Source organism: Oncorhynchus mykiss, chromosome 15, assembly GCF_057628025.1.
Source record: "Oncorhynchus mykiss isolate SJ-2025 chromosome 15, ASM5762802v1, whole genome shotgun sequence".
Classification (NCBI taxonomy): Eukaryota; Metazoa; Chordata; class Actinopteri; order Salmoniformes; family Salmonidae; genus Oncorhynchus; species Oncorhynchus mykiss.
This window is the reverse complement of record NC_143036.1, coordinates 30,745,894-30,763,814: the sequence shown is the minus strand read 5'-3', so window position 1 is coordinate 30,763,814 and position 17,921 is coordinate 30,745,894. Positions and strand designations below refer to the sequence as shown.

The following is a 17,921-nucleotide window of genomic DNA, read 5'->3' as shown; positions in this document are numbered from 1 at the left end:
CTCTGCTCTGGGTGCTTGCACCCTTGTTATTTTCCCATTATCCTCACCTCCCAGTCCATTGGACTAAGTGACAGTTGGAGTTTTTGCAGCTGTGTGTGTGTATCTCAGGTGGCTGGTGACACCATAATTTGGGACATGCTCATATTAATGTCTGGAATGGAGTAAATGGAATGGTATTGAAACATCAAACACATAGTCTCCTTGTGTTTGATACTATTCCATTCATTCCAGTCATTATTATGAGCCGTCCTCCCCTCTCCAGCATCCTGTGTGTGTGTGTGTGTGTGTGTGTGTGTGTGTGTGTGTGTGTGTGTGTGTGTGTGTGTGTGCACGTGCGTGCGTGCGTGCGTGTGTGTGTGTGTCTGTGTGTTTGTGCGTGCGTCTGTGTGTTTGTGCATACTGCATCCTGTTTCTGTGTGTTAAAGGTGGTGTTAAAGGACCTCAAGGATGCCACTGTTTTCATGTCACTATATGAGGAAGGGCTATTATTACCTGTTGGCTGCAGTGACCCAGGCTCTGCAGGCTTGTAGAGGCCCATTAGTCTGGAGGAAGAGGGAGTGGAGAGGTAGAGCCTCAGGACTCTGTCTGCAGCCACCTCACTCACTGCAGCCTGCAATCTGGCCCAGCTCAAATGACTGGAAGGACTTAGATCAGGACCAATATTAAAAGTGTCTCAGAATAAGTGACGATCTAGGATCAGTTTTCCCTTTTAGATGATAATGAATGGGATAATATGGACAGGGAGGACCAGATCCTAGATCAGCACTCCTATTCTGAGACATTTTGTGAATATAGGCCCATAGGGATATAAACACAGCAACAAAAGAAACTTCCTCTCACTGTCAACTGCGTTTATTTTCAGCAAACTTAGCATGTGTAAATATTTGTATGAACATAACAAGATTCAACAACTGAGACATAAGCAAGCTGAACAAGTTCCACAGATATGTGACTAACAGAAATTGAATAATGTGTCCTTGAACAAAGGAGGGGGGGTCAAAATGAAAAGTAACAGTCAGTATCTGATGTGGCCACCAGCTACATTAAGTACTGCAGTGCATCTCCTCCTCATGGACTGAACCAGATTTGCCAGTTCTTCCTGTGAGATGTTACCCCGCTCTTCCACCAAGGCACCTGCAAGTTCCCGGACATTTCTGGGGGGAATGGCCCTAGCCCTCACCCTCCGATCCAACAGGTTCCAGATGGGATTGAGATCAGGGCTCTTCACTGGCCATGGCAGAACACTGACATTCCTGTCTTGCAGGAAATCACGCACAGAACGAGCAGTATGTCTGGTGGAATTGTCATGCTGGAGGGTCATGTCAGGATGAGCCTGCAGGAAGGGTAACACATGAGGGAGGAGGATGTCTTCCCTGTAACGCACAGCGTTGAGATTGCCTGCAATGACAACAAGCTCAGTCCGATGATGCTGTGACACACCGCCCCCAGACCATGACGGACCCCCCACCTCCAAATTGATCCCGCTCCAGAGTACAGTCCTCAGTGTAATGCACATTCCATCGACGATATACGCAAATCCGACCATCACCCCTGGTGAGACAAACCGCGACTCATCAGTGAAGAGCAATTTTTGCCAGTCCTGTCTGGTCCAGCGACGGTGGGTTTGTGCCCATAGGTGACATTGTTGCCGGTGATGTCTGGTGAGAACCTGCCTTACTACAGGCCTGCAAGCCCTCAGTCCAGCCTCTCTCAGCCTATTGCGGACAGTCTAAGCACTGATGGAGGGATTGTGCGTTCCTGATCTAACTCGGGCAGTTGTTGCTGCCATCCTGTACCTGTCCCGCAGGTGTAATGTTCGGATGTACCGATCCTGTGCAGATGTTGTTACACATGGTCTGCCACTGCGAGGACGATCAGCTGTCCGTTCTGTCTCCCTGTAGCGCTGTCTTAAACGTCTCACAGTACGGACATTGCAATTTATTGCCCTGGCCACATCTGCAGTCCTCATGCCTCTTTGCAGCATGGCTAAGGCACGTTCACGCAGATGAGCAGGGACCCTGGGCATCTTTATTTTGGTGTTTTTCAGAGTCAGTAGAAAGGCCCCTTTAGTGTCCTAAGTTTTCATAACTGTGACCTTAATCGCCTACCGTCTGTAAGCTGTTAGTGTCTTAACAACCGTTCCACAGGTGCATGTTCATTAATTGTTTATGGTTCATTGAACAAGCATAGGAAACAGTGTTTAAACCCTTTACAATCACGATCTGTGAAGTTATTTGGATTTTTACGAATTATCTTTGAAAGACAGAGTCCTGAAAAAGGGACGTTTCTTTTTTTGCTGAGTTGATCTATCTGTAATTGGGTGACTATTCCCTGACTATTTATTGGAGCTTGCGCCCTCTCATTCTTCTTAGCGGAAACAAACCCATCTACCGTATTAAATTCAAGCATATGCCTGAGATGGAACTAGAAGGGCACTATTCTTGCTCCCTCTCACTCTTTAATTCTCTAACTCAACCCCCGCTTTTCTCCCCCTCTGTCTCTTTTTCCCCCTGGTGTAATCAAATTCACCAGAGCAAACATAAATGTTTGAAGACAAGCTTGAGGAGCGATTCGGAAGTCAGGAAATGCATGCAAAATGAACCGACTGCTATATTTAGATAGCCTTGAATGACAGAAGAAAGAGATGAATAGGACTACCAGTGTCAACACCGCTGTCTGTTCTCGTCTGCCGAGGAGTGCCAAAAGACATTCTCATCAGCTTTAGACAATGACTATGCTAAGAGCCTATGCAAATATGTGTGCGCTAGTAATTTTCTCCCTCTCCGTTTCTCTCCCTCTTGCTCTGTGTCTCTTTGTTTGTCTCTTTCTGTTGTCGCTCTGTTTGTCTGTTCTGCCCGGGTCTGTGTGTGTCCACAGAGCTTATTTTAGCGCCCCTCCGGGTTCCGGACGCCCTCCGCAGCAGTTGGATGCGTCTGTACCCTGATCTGTGACAATGACAATGAAAGGCTTGTCGAGTAGCCGGAGACACCATCACACAGTGACCTGTGACCCCTCCTACGACTCCATGACCCTGGGGCGCCAAGCCCGGCCCTACCTGCTGAACCCAGGCGATGCCCACCCGGCGGACCACCCGTACTATGCCCAGCGAAGCTCCTTCCAGTCTGAGTGCGGGCCATACCCTGACCTGGCTAGCAGCACCTTCCCCCGAAGACAATACAGCTCCCACCACGAACTGAAGGATGAGTGTGCTGTGGTGCCTTACACCGGAGGCCAAGGGGGAAGCATTAAGGGGGGCGGTGGTGGAGGAGGAGGAAGCAACAACCGAATTCCACCGAATCTTCTGGAGCAGTTTGAGCGGCAGGCGCCGGTGCGGCACGACGGCTACCACACGCTGCAGTACAAGCGCACAGCGGTGGAGCACCAGCGCAGCGACAGCCCCGGAAGGATCCGCCATCTTGTCCACTCGGTCCAGAAACTCTTCACCAAGTCCCACTCCCTGGAGGGCCCATCGGGGGGCAGGGTGAACGGGGGCAAGGCCAGCCCCGACGACCCGCCCTCCAATTCAGGCACCCTGAAGCACAGCAGCAAGCGCAGCAAGAGCAAAGACCGCAGTAGGTCGGAGCCCAAGATGCGCTCGGCCATCTCAGGCTACTGGAGCTCGGACGACACCCTGGACCGTGAGATGTGCCTGTACCATCACCACAGCCCCAGCCCGGGAGGCATGCCCTCAGGGGTGATGACCATGGGCCGCCACCCAGAGAAGTCCCAGTCACAGTACTTCATGGAGCAGTACAACACCATCAGCGCCCACTCGCTGAAGACGTCGCGGAGCAACAATGACGTCAAGTGTTCTACGTGCGCCGGGTTGCCAGGACTGGGCACTGGCATGGACGGAACGGGCCAGTTGCTGAAGAAGAGCTCTTGGTCATCCACACTGACGGTCAGCAGGGCAAGGGAGGTCTACCAGAAGGCATCGGTCAACCTGGACAAAGCCCTTGTCAAGGCTGAGACCTGCCAGCAGGGAGGCCGCCCAACCTTTCAATTCCTCCAGGTATGACAACAACTCTTCTTCTTCTCCAGAACTCTCATCTTCACACCTCCATATCCATCCATCCATCCATCCATCCATCCATCCATCCATCCATGTCCTCCCAGAGACTCATATGTGTGTGTGGAGACCCCTGGTCCCCTGCATGTCCACTGTCCCTTGAGACAGAGATGGAGAAGGGGAGAGGAGAGGAGGTAAGGAGGAGCAGACTTAATCTCTCTCTCTCTCTATCAGCCACTCTTTGGGGACAAAAAATCCTCATCCTCATTTGTGTCGAATGTGAGACATTCTCATTTGTGTTGAATGTTAGATGTCCTCATGTGTTGAATGTGAGACGTCATCCTCCTCACCTTTAAGGTGATGCATCCTGTTCCATATCATCCTGGGTTGTGGACCCCATTTCATTTGTCTCATGTCCTTTACATCATTACATATATGTGTGTTTGTAATGTCCTGTGACAGCCTTGTAGCTGATTTGGTTCTTGGTGCTGAAATTACTGTGTTTGTGCTTGTAGATTTCTATGTGGAAGGATTGCTTGTGGAGCCATTACTTATTTATATTATCAACTGGATTAGCCTTTAAGCTGATCTTTTACAATCACTGCATGCAGTATATTTACTTGGAAATCAGCATGATCCCATACACAGGACGTGGACATAGTCTGAACGGGCTGCTGACGTAAGATCAGAGAGAGGGGAACAGAATGAATGCAAAGTGGAGAAAAGCACATATCCCTGAGCCTGGTGGCACCACTGTGCTCTCTCTCTCTCTCTCTCTCGCTCTCTTGTTTGTTTGGGAGAAGATGAAAGAGGAAATGATTCAACTCGGACACATCCCCCTCATCTGACTGGGTGAACTGCAAACAGAAGCCCTGGGGGAGGAGAGGAAGAGAAAGAGAGAGAGGGACTAAGAGATAATAGGAGAACGAGAGAGACACGAAGAGAGGCATGAAGAGAGAAAGAGAGAGACAGACAGAGAGAGAGAGAGAGAGAGACAGAGAGCGACAGAGAGAGAGAGCGAGAGAGAGAGAGACACGGAGAGAGAGAGAGATACAGACAAAGAGAGAGAGAGAGAAAGAGACACGGAGAGAGAGAGAGAGAGAGCGAGACACAGCGACACGGAGACACAAAGAGAGACACTGAGACACGGAGAGAGAGGGAAATAGAGACAGTGTGGAGAGAGAAAGACTGGGAGAGAGAGAAAGTAAGAGGGACTAAGAGAGAGATCTTTGCAGTCATGCATTTTAACAGCTTCTCCAATCGATCAGATCAAGGACGGGTGGTGTTCTTGCAGCAGTAGCAGCATTCCTCCTGTCCCGACCTGAAAAAAAGCTGCCGCTCTCTTTCTTTAACAGAGCAAGGGAACGAAAAAAAGAAGCACTGTCAAAGAAGAGACAGGACTCTTTTCACAGGCGAGCACTTTTGAAATTCGAAAAAGAAGCAGAACTTCTTTCGATTTGGAGTGACATGTTGTTTAATTCTCCTGCTGCGGTGTGATCTTGTTTTCCGCATCTCGCCGTTCACACACACTTACAGTTGCCCCCATGCACACACCACACACATTGACACTCAGCCAATCTCCTCCCAGGGTCAAAGTTCCTCGGCAGTGTATTGAACCTCTCGAATGTAGATGGCCGTACAGTGCTTCTGCTTGTGTAATACTTTAGCTTTGTTTGGCAGGGTGTTATGTTTGTTTCTGTTTTAGATGACAAGAGACATTGGCTGCATTCCAAACATGTAAAACACACACCCTCTCCCCTCAGCCCTCAAATGAAGTGGGCACTTCTGATGACATACCATGACGTAGGATGAGTTGACACTTGTGGCATATAATTGGTGTCATTCGAGTCCTCACCAGTTCCTAGATATTCTCTCTCTTTGGCGTTTTCGCTTGTTCACCCTGAAGTCAAAAGCGAGTTGTCTCCCTAGTAAACGGCCTGTTGAATGATTCTCATGCCATTGATTATTCAGACACTCTGCTTCTATTCTAAATGACACCCTATTCCCTATATAGTGCACTACTTTTATCCATAGCCCTATAGGCCATTTGGGATGCAATCTTCTCTCCGTAGTGCTCCTCTCTGCCTTTCGCCTCCACATCAACCCCCCTAAAAGCCACTCACACTGGAGACCAGCAGTGCTGGGGCAGAACACAACTTCCTTTGTTTATTCTCTCCCTTTTTCACGGAGGCGGAGATGTCTTCTTTGCCTGCCTGTTTTTACACATTCATTAAGACAGACAGACAGGGTTGGAGAGTTTAGACATTTCAGTCCAAACAGTTCACTCCTCAGTTTGATATGCGACTGGGAGCAGCACAAAGGAGGGCCTCTGGTCTCTACACTCTATTGGTATGGTTCTAATACACCCCATTCAGAGTAACATTCGCGGTTACCATTGATCAGTGCTGTGACTTCAGCGGTTGGCGGCTGGGTGGATATAGAGCATTGTTTGGACAATCCTATTCCCGGGCTGGGGTTGGCTGGGACAGGGTTCAGCCAGGGTTCAGAATTGGGTGTTTAGATGAGTGGATCATCGCTCTGGCAACGGTCACTGGCGTGTTCTTACGGTCTTCGACCCACAGGTGCCCCAGGACGAGTGGAGTGGGGGATTCTCGCCCCTGGGGAAGGATGAGGAGATCCCATGTCGGCGGATGCGCAGCGGCAGCTACATCAAGGCCATGGCAGAAGAAGACAGCGGGGACTCAGACTGCAGCCCCAAGCCCTCGCCAAAGGTGCAGGCACGCCGGGCCAGCTACCTGAAGGCTACACAGCCATCGCTCACCGAGATGACCACCCTCAAGTGAGTAGATACGCACTAGCTCTTCCCTTATGTTCGATTTGGCCGACACCGTTTATGTTCCGAGTTCATTTGACCCACACGGTAAGTACATCAAGATCATAAATATATGATTTTACCCTGCCAAAATGTATTTTCTGGTGGCTGAGAATGTCCTCTTTCATATGCCTTTTCCCCTGAGTTGATCGTCCCAACTGTTCAAAATGTAGAGCCAAATGTTGGATTTCCTGTACCAAAGTCGTAAATCAATCAAATTATGACGTTTGTTGCATTTCTTTTGCCAAACTTTGGATCACTGTCCCTCTGCCTCTGAACATCACAGGGAAAACATACTTATATCCTTGTGATCATCATTGGTAAAGCTCTACCGCACAGAAAAGAATTTGTCTCTAGCACAAAGATCAAGGTCAATGTCAAATTGACTTCCAATTTACTTCAGATCACACTTGCAGTATATCTAAGTGATTGGCTTGGTTGCACCCTTCCCGTGCAGAAAGCAGCTTGTTTCTGGGTTCAACGGTTACATAGGTCAAATTGCTGGTGTCAAACTGTGGATCAAATTATTTTCAGATCGGTGTTTCTCAGCCTCTGAGCATCACAGGGAAATCATATGCAGCGTATGTAATGTAGGCGCAGGGAGTCAGGAAGCAGGTGTAGTTAGGGAGTTTAATAACAATGAGCGATACAAAACAAAGAGAAGCGTCTGACATGGAAACACAAACAATACTAGCTGCTGACTGATAACAAAAGAGTGCTATATGAAGGGTAATTAATCAAGGGAGAAATTAAGTCCAGGTGTGACTGATGAGATGCAGGTGTGCCGTAAAGATGGTTGCCAGGACAGGTGGTTAGTAAACCTGCGACGTCGAGTACTGGAGAGGACGACGACGGCCAGGAGGACGGACCCGAGGTGGAATTCTTGGATGATGTTGGGATCTAGAATGTCATCCACCGGAACCCAACACTGCTCCTCTGGATCTTACCCCTCCCAGACCACTAGTCCAGGAGTGATCTGATAGCATAGACAGAGCTCCCCTCAATGTCCAAGGGAGGCTGAGGGATGTCATTGGGGACGGCATCAGCCAGAGGACCAGGAACCACCAGCCTGAGGAGGAAAATATGGTGAGATCCGTTACTTAGTGTGGAGTTGTAATCTGTAAGTTACCTCGTTGGCCCTCCGGAGGACCTTGAACGGCCGCACGAACCGGGGACATGTTCACCAGGATGGAACACGGGAGTCTCACTGCGGTGGCAATTCACCTGCTCTTTCTGATGGTGGGCTGGAGTCTCATGTGGGCATTGTTCTTCTTCTTCTCTTCTATGCAATCTGGTTTCAGAGCTGGTCATGGGTGCACCTCAGCCACGCTCAAGGTCCTAAACGATATCTTAGCCGCCATCGATAAGAAACATTACTGTGCAGCCGTATTCATTGATCTGGCCAAGGCTTTCGAATCTGTCAATCACCACATCCTCATCGGCAGACTCGACAGCCTTGGTTTCTCAAATGATTGCCTCGCCTGGTTCACCAACTACTTCTCTGATAGAGTTCAGTGTGTCAAATCGAAGAGTCTGCTGTCCGGACCTCTGGCAGTCTCTATGGGAGTGCCACAGGGTTCAATTCTTGGACCGACTCTCTTCTCTGTATACATCAATGATGTCGCTCTTGCTGCTGGTGAGTCTCTGATCCACCTCTACGCAGACGACACCATTCTGTATACTTCTGGCCCTTAGACTGTAAACGCTCCTTCCAGACCCATATCAAACATCTCCAATCCAAAGTTAAATTTAGAATTGGCTTCCTATTTCGCAACAAAGCATTCTTCACTCATGCTGCCAAACATACCCTTGTAAAACTGACCATGATACCAATCCTCGACTTCGGCGATGTCATTTACAAAATAGCCTCCAATACCCTACTCAACAAATTGGATGCAGTCTATCACAGTGCAATCCGTTTTGTCACCAAAGCCCCATATACTACCCACCATTGCGACCTGTACGCTCTCGTTGGCTGGCCCTCGCTTCATACTCGTCGCCAAACCCACTGGCTCCATGTCATCTACAAGACCCTGCTAGGTAAAGTCCCCCCTTATCTCAGCTCGCTGGTCACCATAGCATCTCCCACCTGTAGCACACGCTCCAGCAGGTATATCTCTCTAGTCACCCCCAAAACCAATTCTTTCTTTGGCCGCCTCTCCTTCCAGTTCTCTGCTGCCAATGACTGGAACGAACTACAAAAATCTATGAAACTGGAAACACTTATCTCCCTCACTAACATTAAGCACCAACTGTCAGAGCAGCTCACAGATTACTGCACCTGTACATAGCCCACCTATAATTTAGCCCAAACAACTACCTCTTTCCCTACTGTATTTAATTTATTTATTTATTTATTTTGCTCCTTTGCACCCCATTATTTTTATTTCTACTTTGCACATTCTTCCACTGCAAATCTACCATTCCAGTGTTTTACTTGCTATATTGTATTTACTTTGCCATCATGGCCTTTTTATGTCTTTACCTCCCTTATCTCACCTAATTTGCTCACATCGTATATAGACTTGTTTATACTGTATTATTGACTGTATGTTTGTTTTACTCCATGTGTAACTCTGTGTCGTTGTATGTGTCAAACTGCTTTGCTTTATCTTGGCCAGGTCGCAATTGTAAATGAGAACTTGTTCTCAACTTGCCTACCTGGTTAAATAAAGGTGAAATAAAAAAAAATAGTTCCATACCTCGTCTGAGCGCCTGAACCACTCGTCCACCGCAGGAGCTTTGGTCTGGCTTGGAGTCCACTGAGCCAAGACTGGCTGTTAACCCAGAACACAGTGGAAGGGAGTCAGCTCGGTGGAGGAGTGTCAAATCAAATCAATTTTGATTTGTCACATGCACCGAATACAACAGTGAACTGTGCAATGCTTACTTACAAGCCCTTAACCAACAGTGCAGTTCAGTTCAAGAAATATAATATATACAAAATAAACTAAAGTAAAAATAAAAAGTAACACAGTAGAATTACATAACAATAACGAGGCTATATACAGGGGGCCCGGTACCAAGTAAATGTGCGGGGGTACAGGTTAGTTGAGGTAATTTGTACATATGTAGGGGTAAAGTGTCTATGCATAGATGATAAACAGCGAGTAGCAGCAGTGTAAAAACAAAGGGGGGGTTAATGTAAATAGTCCGGGTGGCCATTTGATTAATTGTTCAGCAGTCTTATAGCTTGGGGGTAGAAGCTGTTAAGGAGCCTGTTGGACCTAGACTTGGTGCTCTGGTACCGCTTGCCGTGCGGTAGCAGAGAGAATAGTCTATGACTTGGGTGACTGGAGTCTTTCACCATTTTTTGGGCCTTCCTCTGACACCGCCTGGTATATAGGTCCTGGATGGCAGGAAGCTTGGCCCCAGTGATGTATTGGGCCGTACGCACTACCCTCTGTTGTGCCTTACGGTCAGATTCCGAGCAGTTGCCATACCAGGCAACCGGATCTGGGGGCCCATGCTAAATCATTTCAGTCTACTGTGGGGGAAAAGGTGTTGTAGTGCCCTCCTCACAACTGCCTTGGTGTGTTTGGACAATGATAGTTCGATGGTGATGTGAACACCAAGGAACTTGAAGCTCTCAACCCGCTCCACTTCAGCTCTGTCGATGCAAATAGAGGTCTGTTTGGCCCTCCTTTTCCTGTAGTCCACGATCATCTCCTTTGTTTTGCTCACAAAGCTGAACGAGAGACCTCTGTATGTTGTTTTTTTAAGCTGACAGTGTTTTTATATACTTGTATTTTATTTGGGATCCTGCGGCTATGTTGGGTGATGTAGGGATGTTAAATGATGTACTGTTTTATCTTTAACTCATTCTTCGGTATGTTTGGACCCCAGGAAGAGTAGCTGCAGTTAATGGGGATCCCTAATAAATACAAATACATTGAGGGAGAGGTTGTTGGCCTGGCACCACACTGACAGGTCTTTAACCTCCTCCCTATAGGCTGTCTCATCGTTGTCGGTGATCAGGCCTACCACTTTTCATGCACTCCTGAGGGCAGCCGGTGTTGAGGATCAGCGTGGCAGATGTGTTGTTGCCTACCCTTACCACCTGGGGGCAGCCCGTCAGGAAGTCCAGGATCACAATGAATTCTGGGCATTGTCGTGACTTTACTTTCATTAATCTGATGACTGTTATTTATTGAATCAACAAATTATGTTTAATTGTTACCCAATTTAAAGTAATCATGTAACAATTCAATAGGATTTGGGGCACCACAAGAGCAGTTGTTTAAAGAGTTGCCATCTCCCGAATGAAACATCCATAAAACAGTCAACGTATTAATCATAACCTCTTATCATACCATCATTCTGAACAGTCATAGCCTCCCTAGCAGACTGACACAATATGGTGGCTTTCTACAAAGAAGACACTTTGCACACGAACTGCCGCCTGTTTGAAGTAAGAAATCATTCATGTATTTACGTGTGAAGGCCTTCGTTTGCCATTTCTCTCTGCCGGAACCATCCCTCCTTAGGAAGGATTGTCCGAAATTGATCCGGACCCATCTCTTCTACTGTTGTTCACTCTGGATGACGGTCCTTTGAAGATAGGCTAGCCAGCCATGTGATAAGAGTAGCGTACCATGGTTATTTGAGAAGAGCAGTACATTCCTATCTTAACAAAATTACTTTCATACATGTAATACCAACATGTTTCAAGCAGACCACCATAGTCCCTGTGCCCAAGAACACTAAGGTAACCTGCCTAAATGACTACCGACCCATAGCACTCAGGTCTGTAGCCACGAAGTGCTTTGAAAGGCTGGTCATGGCTCACAATGAACACCATTATCCCAGAAACCCTAGACCCACTCCAATTTGCATACCGCCCCAACAGATCCACAGATGATGCAATCTCTATTGCACTCCCCACTGCCATTTGCCACCTTGACAAAAGGAACACCTCTGTGAGATTGCTATTCATTGACTACAGCTCAGCGTTCAACACCTTAGTTCCCACCAAGCTCATCACTAAGCTAAGGACCCTGGGAATAAACACCTCCCTCTGCAACTGGATCCTGCACTTCCTGAAGGGCCGTCCCCAAGTGGTAAGGGAAGGTAACAACACATCTACCACGCTGATCCTTAACACGGAGGCCCCTCAGGGGTGTGTGCTCAGTCCCCTCCTATACTTCATGTTCACTCATGACTGCACAGCCAGGCATAACTCCAACACCATCATCAAGTGTGGTAGGCCTGATCACCAACAATGACGAGGCAGCATATAGGCAGGAGGTCAGAGACCTGGCCGTGTGGTGCCAGGACAACAACCTCTCCCTCAACGTAACAGAGACAAAAGGAGATGATTGTGGACTACAGGAAAACGAGGACTGAGCACGCCCACATTCTTATCGATGAGGCTGTAGTGGAGCAGGTTGAGAGCTTCAAGTTCCTTGGTGTCCACATCACCACCAAACTAACATGGTCCAAGCACACCAAGACAGTCGTGAAAAGGGCATGACAAAACGTATTCCCCCTTATCAGATTGAAAAGATTTGGCATGAGTTCTCAGGTTCTGGTCCAAAAGGTTCTACAGCTGCATCATCGAGAGCATCCTGGCTGGTTGCATCACTGCCTGGTATGGCAACTGCCCGGCCTCCAACCGCAAGTCATTACAGAGGGTAGTGCGTACAGCCCAGTACATCACTTGGGCCAAGCTTTCTGCCATCCAGGACCTCTATACCAGGCGGTGTCAGAGGAAGGCCCTAAAAATTGTCAGACTACAGCCACCCTAGTCATAGACTGTTCTCTCTACTACCGCACAGCAAGAGGTACAGGAGTGCCAACTCTAGGTCCAAGAGGCTTCTAAACTGCTTCTACCCCGTAGCCATAAGACTACTGAACATCTAATCAAATGACTACCCAGACTTATTGCATTGCCCCCCCACCCTCCCCTCTTTTACGCTGCTGCTACTCTCTGTTACTTATCTAGGCATAGTCACTATAATAACTCTACCCACATGTGCAGTTGAAGTCGGAAGTTAACATACACCTTAGCCAAATACATTTAAAATCAGTTTCACAATTCCTGGCATTTAATCCTAGTTAAAATGTCCTGTTTTAGGTCAGTTAGGATCACCACTTTATTTTAAGAATGTGAAATGTCAGAATAATTGTAGAGAGAATGATTTATTTCAGCATTTATTTATTTCATCATATTCCCATTGGGTCAGAAGTTTACATACACTCAATTAGTATTTGGTAGCATCGCCTTTAAATTGTTTAAGCCATTTTGCCACAACTTTGGAAGTATGCTTGGGGTTATAGTCCATTTGGAAGACCCACCAAGCTTTAAGGACTTGTAGTAAGCATTTCACTGTAAGGTCTACCTACATCTGTTGTATTCGGTGCATGTGACAAATACAATTTGATTTGCTTAGTCCTAAAAATGCTTAGTCCTGGCTGGTTCACCCCTACATTTACTTTAACAAACAGTATAGTTATCCATAATTCTAACATTAACTTTTCTCATCACGGTCATAATTACAGATCAGTATCTCAATGCATTCCTAGTCTAAATTGCTATACATTTCGCAGTGTGTAGACCTCCACAATTAACTTGATACTCCAACTAATTGATTTTGGACCTGTCTCAATCAATTTGTTGGATCGAATCCCCAAGCTGACAAGGTAAGAATATGTTGTTCTAAGCAAGACAGTTAACCCACTGTCCTCTGAGCGCTGTGGATGTTGATTATGGCAGCCCTCCTCACCTCTCTGATTCAGAGGAGTTGGGTTAAATTCCGAAAACACAATTCAGTTGAATGCATTCAGTTGTACAACTGACTAGATATCCCCCTTTCCCTCCCTGGCACTCAATCTTCTGGCGTCTCTTCATTTTCTTCTTCAGATAGCTTTACAGTTCATCTTCCCAATGGCAGTGGTGGAATAAGTACACCATTTTCAAGATACCTTGAAAGAAAATGACTCATGTGAAAGTCACCCAGTAAAATACTACTTAAGTACAAGTCTGAAAATATTTGGTTTTAAATGTACTTACAGTAAGTATCAAAAGTAAAAGTATATACAGTGGGCTCCAAAATTACTGGTACCACTGACTGGCAATGCACAAACAATTCTTAAACAAATATAAACAAAATAATTATAGAGAAACTCAAAATACCAACATGTGAGAAATACTGTACTTTATTAATGTTTCAATGGAACCAACCAAAATAAATGTATTGATTTAACCTCTCTGGGATATGTGGGACGGTAGCGTCCCACTTGGCCAAAAGCCAGAGGTAATGCAGAGGGCCAAATTCAAATAAATTCCTATACAAATCAAACTTTAATGAAATCACACATGTAAGATACCAAATTAAAGCTACACGTGTTGTGAATCCAGCCAACGTGTCAGATTTCAAAAAGGCTTTTCGGCGAAAGCAAACAATGCTATTATCTGAGAATAACACCTCAGTAAACAAAAGAGAGAAAACATATTTCAACCCTGCAGGCGCGACACAAAACGCAGAAAAAATGATATAAATCATGGCTTACCTTTGACGAGCTTCTTCTGTTGGCACTCCAATATGTCCCGTAAACATCAAAAATGTTCCTTTTGTTCGATTAATTCCGTCCATATACAGTGGGGCAAAAAAGTATTTAGTCAGCCACCAATTGTGCAAGTTCTCCCACTTAAAAATATGAGAGAGGCCTGTAATTTTCATCATAGGTACACTTCAACTATGACAGACAAAATGAGAAAAAAAATCCAGAAATCACATTGTAGGATTTTTAATGAATTTATTTGCAAATTATGGTGGAAAATAAGTATTTGGTCACCTACAAACAAGCAAGATTTCTGGCTCTCAAAATGATCACAAGAATGGTGAGCAAAAATCCCAGAACCACACGGGGGGACCTAGTGAATGACCTGCAGAGAGCTGGGACCAAAGTAACAAAGCCTACCATCAGTAACACACTACGCTGCCAGAGACTCAAATCCTGCAGTGCCAGACGTGTCCCCCTGCTTAAGCCAGTACATGTCCAGGCCCGTCTGAAGTTTGCTAGAGAGCATTTGGATGATCCAGAAGAAGATTGGGAGAATGTCATCTGACCATATGACACCAAAATATAACTTTTTTGGTAAAAACTCAACTCGTCGTGTTTGGAGGACAAAGAATGCTGAGTTGCATCCAAAGAACACCATACCTACTGTGAAGCATGGGGGTGGAAACATCATGCTTTGGGGCTGTTTTTCGGCAAAGGGACCAGGACGACTGATCTGTGTAAAGGAAAGAATGAATGGGGCCATGTATCGTGAGATTTTGAGTGAAAATCTCCTTCCATCAGCAAGGGCATTAAAGATGAAACGTGGCTGGGTCTTTCAGCATGACAATGATCCCAAACACACCACCCGGGCAACTAAGGAGTGGCTTCGTAAGAAGCATTTCAAGGTCCTGGAGTGGCCTAGCCAGTCTCCAGATCTCAACCCCATGGAACATCTTTGGAGGGAATTGAAAGTCCGTGTTGCCCAGCAACAGCCCCAAAACATCACTGCTCTAGGCGAGATCTGCATGGAGGAATGAGCCAAATACCAGCAACAGTGTGTGAAAACCTTGTGAAGACTTACAGAAAACGTTTGACCTCTGTCATTGCCAACAAAGGGTATATAACAAATTATTGAGATAAACTTTTGTTATTGACCAAATACTTATTTTCCACCATAATTTGCAATAAAATTAATTAAAAATCCTACAATGTGATTTTCTGGATTTTTTTCCCCTCATTTTGTCTGTCATAGTTGAAGTGTACCTATGATGAAAATTACAGGCCTCTCTCGTCTTTTTAAGTGGGAGAACTTGCACAATTGGTGGCTGGCTAAATATTTAAAGATTTTAGACTAAAGATTTTAGTTGGTTCCATTGAAACATTAATAAAGTACAGTATTTCTCACATGTTGGTGTTTTGAGTTTCTCTATATAATTACATTGTTATATTTTTTTAAGTATTGTTTGTGCATTGTCAGTCAGGGGTGCCAGTAATTTTTGAGCCCACTGTATCATTTAAAATATATTATATTAAGCAAACCAGACAACGCAATTTTCATGTTTTTAGCCAGGGGCACAATAAGAAGAAAAGAAGCAGGGATGACCAGGGATGTTCTCTTGATAAGTGTGTAAATTAGACAAGAGATCCACACTGTTCTCGGCCAAATTATCCCTTTCATGCATATAGATACCATCTGTGGTCACCTTCGCCATAACCTCGAGAGAGGATAGACCAGAACAACAGTTTAGTTTAGGACATTTCTGATTCAATGATTTACTGTATGACAAATTGTTACTTCTACCAATATTATTAATACAAATTTGTAAGACACATGTCAAAGAGAATAACAGTTTAATTTTTTTCAAAATGGCTTACACTCCCCAATCATATTGACGACCTCACCGCAGAGCTACATGGTTAGGGAGTTAGACGGCTAAGTCTTATAGAGAAATCTTGACCATCCACCAGACCCAATCTGGTGAGATTTATATTAAAGCAAGACGGAAACAGAACAAACAAAACAAACAGCAATACACTTCTGCATATATCATTTGACGCACTTCTTCTTTTTACAGGCAGGCATGTGAACAAAATCAATTTGCATATTTAACCAAAAAGCCTCAGGGGACTAGTAATCCCCCCTTTGACACATGAATCACATCGTGATCAATGTGTAAAAACAACAACATTGCTGGTTAAATAAATGGGAAACATTTCAAAGGGAGAGATAGGGACACCACATCCTCTCCTAATGGAGAAAATAAACAATTTGTTCAATCTTAATCAGTCCAAACAATAAAACATTTGAATTTTTACTTTCCATTTTACTTTCCAACGAACTTCCCATTTCCTTTCTTTCCCACTTTCTTTGTTACTTTCACTGACTACATATCTGCTTACTTTAACTCATACTCCCTCTCAATCACCATCACCCAGTACATGTCTCATCCCCCTCAAATACTTGTTTCCCTTTACAATCTCTCCGTCTAACGTTGCTTTATCAGGTGAGCAAGAAGTAAAAGATTATAGACAAAACATGATCACTTCTGTTAAAAGGGAGGCCACTGTCCTCCCTCCACTCTTTAATCATTAGTGTTTTAATCCAGTCCAACATTTACTGTATAAACTCTAACCAATCTCTATCAAATTATCCATAAAGGGACCAACTCAGAATACTTTTCTCACCCCTTACATACATACGTCTAAGTTTGGATATGCAAGTTTGTATAATATTATTATTATTATTATTATTACTATTACTTTATCAAATCTCCAGTAATCGATTATACAGACATTCAATTTCTCAAATGTTTTTTTTCTTCATATCTTCACAGAATCCATATATCGGAACCCCTAGATAACATTATATATCGAAACGTATTATCCAAATACAGTATTCAACTCTCACTTCTCTATTTTCACAACTCATAGCTCTCAGGCTACATAGACATTTAATCCATGCCTACAAAAAGTACTGCCAATGGGATTTAGTATCCTTGTCACTGCTTTTATTTTCACTACAAATTCATGTTTAAATTGACTTACTGAAATTCGGTTGGTTGCCCTGTTCAGATTCATGAATGTGGTGTGTTCCCCCAGGCAATCATTAGTGGAGGTCTGGTCAGGGCGGGTCCACGTCGTTTTTGGTCAGACAGGAATTTCCCTCACTCTCTCTTAGAGAGTGCCACCGGTGTCTCCTTCAAAGATCTTCACTAATGCTCTCCCCAGACAGAATCACGCATCCTTTTTCATGACGCCATTAAACTCGGTCCACCCGCATCGCACTATGCTGTAGAGCATTCCACTTCTGACACCAATCCCATCTTGAGTTCCTATCTCACTCACACACACACACAAAATAGAGGAGTGATCAGTTCCTACCACCTAAATCATGCAATTGCATGGCTGCTAAAATATTGCCTAACTTGTCGTTGAACCACTGGAGAACTAATCCAAATTGGTATCTTACCCACATAAAAAGTAGACAGTTTTTCTATGATACTTACATTCAACTATATGAGAAACAGTTCTTCCAGTCCACTGATCTCTTAGCACTGTCTGTTGGCTGTTGGC

At 45.2% G+C, this 17,921-nt stretch overlaps 1 protein-coding gene across 2 annotated transcripts in view; it reads left to right on the top strand.

Annotated features, from left to right (window-relative positions):
• The window catches only part of dlgap1b (DLG associated protein 1b), a 274,671-nt gene that overhangs the window by 130,012 nt on the left and 126,738 nt on the right, over nucleotides 1-17,921 (top strand). For both annotated transcript variants that reach the window (XM_021563015.3, XM_021563016.3), the window contains exons 3-4: nucleotides 2,878-4,012; nucleotides 6,592-6,809. In XM_021563015.3, coding sequence (XP_021418690.2) covers nucleotides 2,954-4,012; nucleotides 6,592-6,809 — 1,277 coding nt within the window. In that variant the 5' untranslated portion in view covers nucleotides 2,878-2,953. The remainder of the gene's footprint in view (nucleotides 1-2,877; nucleotides 4,013-6,591; nucleotides 6,810-17,921) is intronic.